At 38.7% G+C, this 12,085-nt stretch overlaps 1 protein-coding gene across 3 annotated transcripts; it reads left to right on the forward strand.

Moving 5' to 3' along the window:
- The first annotated feature begins 2,446 nt into the window (after nt 1–2,446).
- Nucleotides 2,447–7,584, forward strand: POP7 (POP7 homolog, ribonuclease P/MRP subunit). Of its 3 annotated transcripts, none has more exons than XM_074225364.1 (2): nt 2,447–2,650; nt 4,205–7,584. In XM_074225364.1, exon 2 carries the CDS (start codon nt 4,214–4,216, stop codon nt 4,640–4,642), a length of 429 nt encoding a protein of 142 aa, XP_074081465.1. In that variant the 5' UTR covers nt 2,447–2,650; nt 4,205–4,213; the 3' UTR covers nt 4,643–7,584. The 3 variants fall into 3 exon arrangements, with proteins under 3 accessions (XP_074081465.1, XP_074081466.1, XP_074081467.1); XM_074225365.1 differs by having other exon boundaries at nt 2,447–2,646; XM_074225366.1 differs by lacking the exon at nt 2,447–2,650 and adding an exon at nt 2,710–3,251.
- Nucleotides 7,585–12,085: the final 4,501 nt, after the last annotated feature.

The following is a 12,085-nucleotide window of genomic DNA, read 5'->3' on the forward strand; positions in this document are numbered from 1 at the left end:
AAGTCAATAGTCCTTGGTCTTTGTTCAAAGTCCACAAGTCCCTTTCTGGACACAGATGATGTTCTCCATTGCAGACAGCCCCAAATTGTCCCTGATTGTTGCACTGATGGAATGAGCAAGTCCATCAAGGTTGATCATCACCCCCATGTTGCTGTTAGGGTGTACATTGTTTTTTTTGGTTCTACTCATCCCACTCAGCATCAGTTCATGCAAATCCCTCCAGGCTTCCCTGAATTCCCATCCCTCCTGGTTTCTAATAGAACAACAATGTTCCATGACATACATATACCACAGTTTGCTAAGCCATTCCCCAAATGAAGGACATTTACTTGATTTCCAGTTCTTTGCTACCACAAACAGGGCTGCTATGAATATTTTTGTACAAGTGATGTTTTTACCCTTTTTCATCATCTCTTCAGGGTACAGACCCAGTAGTGGTATTGCTGGATCAAAGGGTATGCACATTTTTGTTGCCCTTTGGGCATGGTTCCAAATTTCTCTCCAGAAAGCTTGGATGAGTTCACAGCTCCACCAACAATGTAATAGTGTCTCAGATTTCCCACAATCCTTCCAACAATGATCATTATCCTTTCTGGTCATATTGGCTAGTCTGAGAGGTGTGAGGTGGTTCCTCAGAGAAGCTTTAATTTGCATTTCTCTAATAAGTAATGATTTAGAACAATTTTTCATATGGCTATAGATTGCTTTGATCTCCTCATCTGTAAATTGCCTTTGCATATCCTTTGACCATTTGTCAATTGGGGAATGACTTTTTTTTAAAATTTGACTCAGTTCTCTGTATATTTTAGAAATGAGTCCTTTGTCAGAAACATTAGTTGTAAAGATTATTTCCCAGTTTACTACATTTCTTTTGATCTTGGTTATCAAACCTACCTTTTAATAGATTAATTGTCAATATATTCCATACTCTCCAGAAGCCAAAGACTGTTTTCCCCTGAAGCTGCCTGTAAGGTCATGGGAATAATTCTTCAACCATTGTTTATAGTTAGAATTGTCATAACTCTGAAGACATCTGATTGTCTTCAAATATCCAACTTTCCTTCCTGATAAGTGAAAACATTCTTGGCAAATTCTTTCACTCTGGTTAATCTTAAACAGATCCAAGAATTTCACCTCTATAGGCACAATACAAACCCTATCATTGGTCTACTCAGTAAGACTGGGTGGAGAGAGAGATCATTGTCTAGATTGTCAGAGTGGAAGTGGTCTGAATGGACAAGAGTCTCTTTGTCTAAGAACTCTGACATGATCAAATTCCCAACCGAGTTCCTCTTTAGAAAATGACTTATTATAATATTAATTGTCTCATTAATTGTTAACCAATCAGAATTGATTTTAGCAACCAGGTGAAGGCCATCCCTCAAAATGCAGAAAAGTTCAAGCTGAGTTAAAATTTTATAAGGAGGAAAATCAGACACTAATGCCTTGGCCCACAGAACAAGGTACAAAGGAGACCAAGAAAGGCTATGAGATTCACCTTGATAACCACAAAAAAAAAAAGTTCTGGAAGGGATGGGGGAAAAAATAATGGACCATCTTTCCCAGATGGACTTAAGTTACAATATTGATTTAGGCCAGTTGTGGAGAGGGAAGGACAACTTAGCAAGGTTAGGCACTGAACATCACCAATGCATCTGGCCATGAGCAAGACTCACTTCGGTCTCCTAATTGGCTCCTTTCCAGGAACAAGCTTACTCTTTGTTTAGTATATCTGCCTGGCACAGAAACCAGATACTAACCTTACAAAATTTTCACCCTCAGGGACAGACCCTTTTCCCAAGGATATTTAAACATTCGACAACTTCCTGTGGGAAGTGGGGTTGTCTGATTTCTGAAAAGACTGATATCGATTTATTATATGCTGATTTGAATAATAAATTGATTCTTAAGAATCCAGAAACTCATGCCTCTTGGGCTTTTCATACAGTCCAATCTGAACTCAGGTCTTTCTGACTCCAGGCCCAATGCCCTATCCACGGCACTACCTACTTCACAGGGTTCTTGCATCATACCAGATGTCATGTTTAAATATTTTGTAAAAAATTACCGTTACACGTGATTTGGTCTAAATGCCTGGTGTTGTGACAATTCACAGAAGATAGCCTCCTACTTCAGGAAGCCATGCAAAGCCTGCCAAGATTTCTCCCCGACTCCCTATTCTCCCTTCTTCCTCAAATAGCAAAGAAACATGGAGCCAGAAGCTCAAGGGCATGGGGCAGCCAACATCACCGCCCCTCCAGGCCAACTCAAGTCCCCAACGCAGCCCCCACCTTACCCCGCCCAGTTCTTTGGAGCTCCGCCCCCTTCTTTCACGTGATACTTTCTTCAACGCGAGAGATTCCCTTTTAGAAACCTCGCGAGACTCCAAAATACGCTCTAGCCAGTCAGAGAAGAAAAGGGAATAAGGAGGGGGAACTCAAGAAGAAGGAACGCGATTGGTGCAAAAACCGGGAAGCTGAACCCTCGCGGACCAGGTGCGCACGCGCATTGTTACCCATGCCTCAGGCGGGTCGCCCGGCTCTCCCAACTGGTGTGGCTGCTTCCTTTCTCTGGCAACTTTCCTGAGCTGCTTTCGCCGACTCGGGAACCGCCAACCTCGGCACCCCGGAAGGAAGGCGCTCCCCGGTGGGTCAGTGTTGGGGGTGAAGTTGGGTGGGAGCCTGAGATAGGGTGTGTGTGGTATGTATTTGATGTATGCAGTGATCTTTGAGGTGCGGGAGAAGGGTGTATGTGTGATTGTGATGTGTTGGTGTGGTATGTGGCAATAGAGCATGTGGGGTGTATGTGGGGGTTTGGAAATGGGTTATGTGGTTTATGTGTGGTGGCGTGCATGGGGTGTGTTGTGGTATATGTGTGTATGTAGCATGTATATTTGTGGCATGTGTGTATGTGGTTTGTGTGTGCAGGTATAGGTGGGAAACCAAATTGGGTAAAGGCTGTTCAATGAAGTATATATTACATAAAACTATGCCTGTATTTATTTGTATTATTCATCTATCAGTCAGTGTTGGAAATTTGGGGGAGCTTGGTAAACTTTGAGCCCAGGATATCCCAGATCTTGTGGCACCCCCTTAGCCAGGAAGGGCTTAGGACTCCTAGAGGAGTCTCATAACACTTCGTGGCACCTCTTCTGCGTGGGGAAGGTTGTAATCATTATGAGGCTAAGTGAAGATTATGCCGAATACTTTTGAACCTTAAAATGCTACTCTATCCAATGAAAATTGGCTTGGGTGAGAATCAGAGAAACTGACAAATCCAGCTGTTAAATATCTCAGTGATCTTTGGCAGGATTCTTCTAAGCACTTGTAAAATGAGTCATTTTGACTTAAATCATGGATTCTTAATCTGGAATCCATGAATTTTTCTCTTTTTTTGGGGGGGGGCAATGCAATGGGGTTAAGTGGCTTGCCCAAGGTCACACAGCTAGGTAATTATTAAATGTCTGAGACCGGATTTGAACTCAGGTACACCTGACTCCAGGGCCGGTGCTCTATCCACTTTGCCACCTAGCTGCCCCAGTCCATGAACTTTTAAAAATTTTTTCAAAACTATATTTCTATAATTGGCTTTCTCTATAATCCTATGCATTTTATTGATGATTTTTTTTGTCCTTCATTATTGAAAAAGACCATGACATCAGGGATGTGATGCGTTAACAAGCATGTGAATTGGATTTGAGTGAGGGGAGCTGTGCTAAGTCACCAGCCATCACTTTCTCCTCCAGAGCCATCTGGATCCAGTGGCCAGATATGAATCAAGCCAGCTGGAGATGGCCCTGGATGCAAGGCAGTCAGGGTTAAATGACTTGCCCCCAAGGTCACACAGCTAGTAAAATGTCAGGTGTCTGAGGCTGGATTTGAACTCCTGTCCTCCTGACTCCAAGGCCAGTACTCTATCTACCACACCACCTAGCTGCCCTTTATGCATTTTGTGTTATACATTTAATGCATTTTTTTGAGAAGGGATCCGAAGGCTTCTCCAGATTGGCAGAGATCCCTGCACAAAGAAAGGTTAAGAATATCTGATCCAGATAAACCCTGAAGTATATTGTAGGTCTAGAATTTTAAATTATTTAGAAGAATAAAGAGGGAAAAGTACCTATGTGTGCCCCTCCTCAGGTTCTCATTCTGGGGTATGTATGGGATCCAGTTTAGCTGACCCTTTTCCCCCTATGTATCCATAGGACACAGGTATGGCTGAGAATGGAGAGCCATGGGGAACCAGTGAGGCTGAATTGGACCCAGTGGAGTACACTCTTCGAAAGAGGCTTCCCCACCGTCTACCTCGAAGGCCAAATGACATCTATGTTAACATGAAGACTGACTTTAAGGCCCAGCTGGCTCGATGTCAGAAGCTTCTGGAGGGTGGTGGAGGGGGTAGAGGACAAAATGGCTGTCCTGAGATTTACATTCACGGCCTGGGCCTGGCCATTAATCGGGCCATCAACATTGCTCTGCAATTGCAAGCTGGCAGCTTTGGGACCTTGCAAGTGGCTGCCAACACCTCCACTGTGGAACTGGTAGATGAGCTGGAGCCTGAGACTAACACTCGGGAGCCACTAACCCGAACCCGAAATAACTCGGCTATCCATATTCGTGTCTTTCGTGTAATATCCCAGTAACTGGGACAGTTATACTGCTTTCTCAGCTGGATAGCCATATTTTCCTCTCTGAATTTATGGTGGGCCATGGTTTTCCTTTTCATATTTCATACTCTGGTCTCGGGGAATTTGGTTCCCTCCCCACCTTTCAGGGTCTTAGAAGTCCTGTTATGAGTTTTCCAATTTTTTTTGTCACCAACCCTAGAGGAGACCATTGATTCAACTTCTGGAAATAAAGAAGACTCTGTGAGGGAAAAGTTTATGTTCTCTTTTTGGAGCTATGCAGTGAGTTTTTTCAGAAGTCAGGTTGTTCTATAATTCCATTTCTGTTATTAAATGGAATAGGATGTTTCATTTCCTTCCTGTAAAGTCCTCCTTCTGATTGACCCCCAGTCATTGGAGAATATACTTTTCTTTAATGAATCTATGTTTTCCCCCCATTGCTTTCTCATGCTTCATAAATCTTCCTCAGATGATAAATGAATTAAAAAATAATCAGTGGGGGCAGCCAGGTGGCACAGTGGATAGAGCACTGGCCCTGGAGTTAGGAGGACCTGAGTTCAAATCTGGCCTCAGACCTTGGGCAAATCACTTAACCCCATTGCCTTGCAAAAACTAGAAATAAAACAAACAAAAAAACCCCAATGAGTGAGCTCTTATGTACAAATCTCTTTGTTAAGTGCCAAGGGCCATAAAATAGAATCTAGTTTTAGAGGGGTTCATTCACATTCCAAGAGGGAGACAGGAGGGACTCATGTAGGAAGGTTCAGTTGTACAGATGAAAAGGCCTTTTGGTTCTCAGGGTGCAGCAGGAGTATAGATGTTAAACGTATATGTAGCATGCTGGAGGCATTTGTGTGTATCAAGGGTGTAATTGTACTTGTATTACCCATTGCTTGTCATGCATTTTTAAAGTGATGTGAACTAGAAAATCACAACTACTTCCAAATGCAAGGACTACCAGAAAATGAGGATTTTATATGAAACAATCTCCTATATATAGCTTGTACTTTTCAAAAATTAATATTAAATATACTAATATAATATGTGTATAACACTTCCTGCTTGCTTGTCCTCTTCTAATCCCCACTCTTCTGATTTCCATATTTTTTAAATGTATTATTGATCCTCTCTTTGTTGCCCTTTTTTGGGGGGCTAGGATACCCCTTCCCACTTTTCTTCCCAGCTTTTCCCTGCTTTTCTTTGTAACATAAATATAGTTAAAACAAATATGGGATCTCATTTAGACTTTATCATATTCACCTTTGGTCTTCAAGAAGTAGGTGAGGATCATGCTTCATCAGTCTTTTGGAGCATTGCAGTTAATTGAGCATTGCACTGATTACAAGTTCTTAGCTCTTTTGAAGTAATTTTCCTTTCTAATAATAATAGTTCTGGTTTTGCATCAATTCAAGTTTTCTCAGGTTCCTTTTTATCACTTGCTGGCATCATTTCTTTTTTTTTTCTTAAGGTTTTTGCAAGGCAAATGGGGTTAAGTGACTTGCCCAAGGCCACACAGCTAGGTAATTAATTGTCTGAGGCTGGATTTGAACCCAGGTACTCCTGACTCCAGGGCTGGTGCTTTATCCACTATGCCAGCTAGCCACCCCTGGCATCATTTCTTATTGTACATTCATATGCCTTAATTTGTTCAGCTGTTATCCCAATTGAGGAATATCACCTTAGTTTCTTTGGTACTACAAAAATATTGCTAGTAATACTTTTATACATATGCATCCTTTTCTTCCTTTGATACCTTTTGGGTACAACAAGTGAATCTTGGTGTCAAAGAATAATGCATGGATTTTATTTCCAAAAAACTTTCCAGATTGGATGGACTAGGGGACAGCTAGGTGGCATAGTGAATAGAGCACTGGCCCTAGAATCAGGAAGATCTGAGTTCAAATTTGTCCACAGACAGTTAATCTCTAGCTGTGTGACCTTGGGCAAGTCACTTAACCCCACTGCCTTGCAAAAAACAAAAAAAAAACCAAACATGAACAAATGGTTTATCTAGCTCATTTTTTTGCAATGTAAATTAGGTAAAATGATTTCAAAATAATTTGGCAGTTTGGTTTTTCTATCTTTTCTTAGATTTTTTTTGGTCTTTTAAAATTATTTTCCCCCATCAAACCAGCTCCTAGTTTTGTCATTTCAACTTTTTTGATTTCAGATTTCTTTATCTCTTCAATTTTCAGCATTTCTATTTTTATGCGACTTTCTTGTTTTTTTTTACTTGCTTGATTCATTAATCTCTTTTGTTAATAAAAGTACTCAGTGATATCCATCCCATAAATATTAATTTGGTTACATCCCAAAAGTTTTGACTCCTTGTCATTTTTTGATTGAAAATTACCTATTGTTTCTGTGATTTGTTCTTTGATCACTATTGACCTCTCCTCAAAGGCTCTTTATTGATTATAATTTTTATTTTATTGTGGTCAGCAAATAATAAATGCAATCAGTAAATATTTAATATTTCAATTTCTCTGTATTTGTGCAGTTTATGCCTTAATTTAATACATGGACAATTAAAAAAAAGATGTCACACACTTTATATTCCCATTCAGTAATCACCATAGATCTTTCATAATAACTTTTTTGTACCATAGCTACTTTATTATTTATCTTTTTATTAGATTTGTCCAGATTTGAAAAAAGTTCTTAGCTATATATAGTTTTATATTAATTTTTTCCTGGTAATTCCATTAAATTTTCCTTCAAGTACTTGGATTTCATACCATTTGGTGTATATATGTGTTAAGTACTGATATTATCTGGTATCTTTAAGCATAATTTTATTGTTGCCTTGATTGCTACCACTTTTAAAAAAGTTTCCTGAAGCATAATAAATTCTGTGCTATCATCTTGTTTTAATTCTGTTTTGGATATGTTTCTTATAAAACAACATATTGTTGGATTTTGCTTTCCAATTCTGGTTTTTCCTTTCCATTTTTTTTTAGGTTTTTTTTTTTTTTGCAAGGCAAATAGGGTTAAGTAGCTTGCCCAAGGCCACACAGCCAGGTAATTATTAAGTGTCTGAGACTGGATTTGAACCCAGGTACTCCTGACTCCAAGGCCGGTGCTTTATCCACTACACCACCTAGCTGCCCCCTTAACAATTTCTAATATCTGCCTCATTCTGTTGCCTTCTTTCATTTTATAGGTGAACTTACCCCTTTTATTTTCAATTATGATTGATATTCTTAATGTGTATTTCCCTCCACCATATTTTCTTATATTTTTTTCTTTACTTCTCAGTCCCCTTTTTTACAAAGGAGGTAGAGAAGTATTAGAAATCAGATAACCACTAGTAAACCATAATTGAAATGGTCACTATTCCTACTCCTCTGCCTCTCTCTTCTCTTCACCAAAGTTCAGACCTTGATCTTTGTATCTTAGATTTTCTCTCTTTAAAAAAATCACCCCTTTGATCAACTTTACAGAACTGAAGTTTATTTTACTTGGAATTATTTCCCTATGACTATTTGTATCATCCTCCTTTCCACTCTCTCTAACTCTCCCTTTATACTTGTAGACTTAAATTTCTATACTAAACACTGTGATCAGTCTTCCTTTATCTGATCCATTAAGAGAGGTCATGAGATGCTTGCTTCCCCTAATCTCTCTATATATGGGCTTCTTCACCCCATTTATATGAAATAGTAAGTTCTTTTTCCTTCACTCATTCACTATTATATTCCTTTTTTCTTTTCTTTCCTAAAACCAACAAAACAACAAAACTAAAACCAATGCCCATGTTTCTTATTTAATTCCCTGTGACACTTAAAACATTAGGATTATGAAAAGGGGATTTGCATCTTCTCTCTGTATCTGTACTTCTGTCTGTGAAGTATTCAAATTTATGTATAGAGGCAGTAGTTGGCACAGTGCATAAAGTGCTGGTTATGATATCAGGAAGACCTGAATTCAAATATATCTCTTACTAGCTAAGTCAAGTCACTTGACTTTGCCTCAGTTTCCTCAATTGCAAAATGGGGATAATAGTGCCTACCTTACAGGTTATTGGGAGGTTCAAAAGAGCTAATATTTGTAAAGTGCTTAGCACAAGGATTATTACTTCAGTGACTATATAGATACTAGCTATTATTCATTAAACTTTAAAGTCCCTATTCAGGTTTGGATTTTCATGAGGAAAGCTTGAAAGGTTTATTGAAGATTCATTTTTCTCATAAGATTTTGCTCACTTTTACAGAATAAGTTTTTTTAAAATTATAATCCTTTGATTTTTTTGCATTTCAGAATATCATAATCCAGTATCTGTTTTCTTCCTGAACCTTGTGTGACTATAGCGCCTTGTACTTAAAGTAACTACTTCAAATACTAGATGCTTGTCATTTTGGTTTTGTTCATTTATTTTTGTTTCCCATTTAGAAGCTCTGGATTTTAGTTATGATGCATTCATATGTATTTTCAGTTTGGGAGGGTTTTTTTTTAGGTTTTTTTTTTTTGCAAGGCAAATGGGGTTAAGTGGCTTGTCCAAGGCCACACAGCTAGGTAATTATTAAGTGTCTGAGACTAGTCAGGTACTCCTGACTCCAAGGCCAGTGCTTTATCCACTACGCCATCTAGCCGCCCCTTGGGATTTCTTTTAGGAGTATTTTTACTTTGCCCCATGGTTCTCAAAGATTTCAGCAATTTATTCATAATGAACAGTTGAATATAGAACCCAGGCTTTTAATTTTGTTTTATTTTTAGAGAGGCCAATGATTCTTATGTTCTCTTTCCTCAGTCTGCTTTCTGGGTCAGTTTTTGATTTTAGATAACTTACAGTTTCTTCTATTTAAAAATAATCTTTTTATTTTAAAGTTTTTGAATTCTATTTGTTCCATTCTAAATTTTATTTAATCTGCTACCTGGTCCCGGTTTTTTTTTTTTTTTCAGGTGGTTTCAAGTTTTATTTAACAGAATAAAATGAGGAAATTGTTTGGGGAAATTCTGAATAGGGATACTATATATCAATCTTTTTTTTTTTTTTTTTTTTTTTTTTACAAAAACCTGACAAAGGCTTTGTTAGATTAAACTCGGGGCCTGCTGGCCAGTTTCCAACCTTCCACTTTGCCCACCTTCAAAAGGGCAGTGGTAGCACCCATATATACACACACACGCTGCTACCCCACTGGTGTAGCTGTATATTTGGACTCCAAGGGTCAGGCCTGCAGCACATCCTCCAAAGAAGTAGTTCAGGGGGTCATCTGGCTTTTCTTGCACTTGAGCACTGATAGAGGAAGTAATCCCAAATGTGGCACCTACTGTACCCATGGAGAATGTAAATTTCCCAGCCATTAACACTGCTTTGGCAGTTGATTTCAGTGGGACAAACACAAGATGGTAAGCAGATGCCACCAAGCCAACAGCAGCACCCATCTTGGTGGTGACATAGACCTTGTGGTGGCATTCCATGCCATCAGGGACATCCCAGTATTCCTTCATCAGTAAAGACACCATGATCACCTCCTGGTTGAGGTTTTGCACTTCTTTTTTTTTTCTTTTAGTTTTTTTCCTCTCAAACTCATTTCATCTATTACTAAATTTACTTCTGCCATGTACTTTTATAGTTCTTAGGGCTAGCCATTTTTTTCTTCTGGGGCTTTGCTTTTCATTATGTTCCTTCTTGGTTCATGTTTACATAGGCTTTGTATAACCTATTGTGTTCAGCATGTGTGTATGTGTGTGTGTTTCTTGTTTAGGATGTTATGCTCAGGTCAGTCCATCCTGGAACTCTTCTTGGTTTGGATCTTCTTTGGTTGCCCTTGGTTCAATCAGTATGCCTCTGTTGCTACTGATCTAGATGAGTGGCTGCTATTAGGCCCTACCCTCTGCCTTAATTTCTGATATCTAATTAAATCTCCTAGTGGTGCATTGTGAGTTCTGACTTTTGGGTAGTGTCTTCTGTTTCATAATCTTCAGTCAGGTCCTGTCATCCGTCATACTGGACACTAATGTAATGAAGCTCATTAATCTAAGACTTCCTGCATAATATTCTTCCCCATACTGGTGCCCAGGAGCTGAGTAAGCATATTTGTCTTTCTTAACTCCTATTGCTCTGAAGTGTCTTGGGATGGACCAGGACTCCCCTGTAGACCTGGTCTATTTCCCACTTCCATTCTGACAGTTTAGGCTTGAGACATCCCTGTTTACCCCAATTCCTCTTTCCTTATCTTTACTGGCTTGTACCTAACTACTAGAGTTCATGCTGGTTTCTATAGCATGTAAGTAACCCTTGCTTCTTTGTTCACCTGAACTGGTGCCTTCTTTATTTTGACCCCTCTATTGGTCTTTGTCCCTTTCTGACTATCTTTTTGTGCAGTTATGGAATAGGTAAAGTTTACTTCTTTTAATATCTCTTTATCATTGGGCTTTTTGGGACTCATCAAGTATTTGCTGGGGTTTGTGTAGGAGAATTGAGTTTTTGGACCTCTTATGATTCCACCTTAACCAGAAACATTGTCATTCACTTTTATTGGCTTACTTTCTTTTCAAGTCTTGTGTTCCTGCTAATTTCCCTTTATCCTGCTTATTATGGGTAGGTTGGCATTGGTAACAGACCTCCTAGCTGGTTGCATTTGAATACTTCCCTTTTATCTCTATTATCCTCTTGTTTTCATTCTTTTTTTTTTTAGAAATAGTAGTTTCTCAGGATTTCCTGACACTAGGAGATTATTATGGTTAAAGTGAAAAATAGACTTAAGCAGCACCAGGCACTTTGAAAGTATGATAAAATGGTATGTTGGTGTGGGTGTGGGTGTGTTTTGGTGGGAAGTATCTACTTATAGTTAAAAAGAACATGCAGTCATTTTTATTAGCCTCCTCATTGATTTATTCATGGAAATGCCATGTGTTAAGGAGTGTAGCATAATGGGAAGAGCATTAAAGTAAAGAAATCTAGGTATGAATCCTGGTTCTGATAGTGGTAATGTGACTAGGCACAAGTTCTCTACCTCAGAAAGTCCTAAGGACAGTGTTTTGTAAAACTTTAAAGTGCTTTACAAAAGGATTATAAAGAAAGCCAAAGATTATGAAAATAAAGATGTACTTTTTTTTCTTATTCAAGTTCATGGATACCTTGAAATCTCATCAATGACCCTTTGGGTTCATTGAACTTCCGGTTAAGAACTCCTGTTCTAGAGATCATTCTTATTCAGGTACAATTCAACTACTTGGTCTTTGAGTTTCCTTCCAACTCTGAAATTCTATTCTAAAAGTCTTTTATCAACTAGGTGACTCTGAGGAAGATAAAATAATTCTCCTTTAATTTGTTTTAGAATATTTACATTCAGTCTAAGTGCTTGAAAACAAGACAGTGATAACTAAGACTGTTGCTGCGGGTTCTATCTTCCGCTGTGAAGAATCATTAATTTGACCAGGGAATGCTGATGTAAAAAGCAATAGATTTATTAAAAGGGGTTGCAACATAAAAGAAAGTGATAGAAAAATTAAGAA

This window comes from Macrotis lagotis, chromosome 2 (genome assembly GCF_037893015.1).
Source record: "Macrotis lagotis isolate mMagLag1 chromosome 2, bilby.v1.9.chrom.fasta, whole genome shotgun sequence".
Lineage (NCBI taxonomy): Eukaryota > Metazoa > Chordata > Mammalia > Peramelemorphia > Peramelidae > Macrotis > Macrotis lagotis.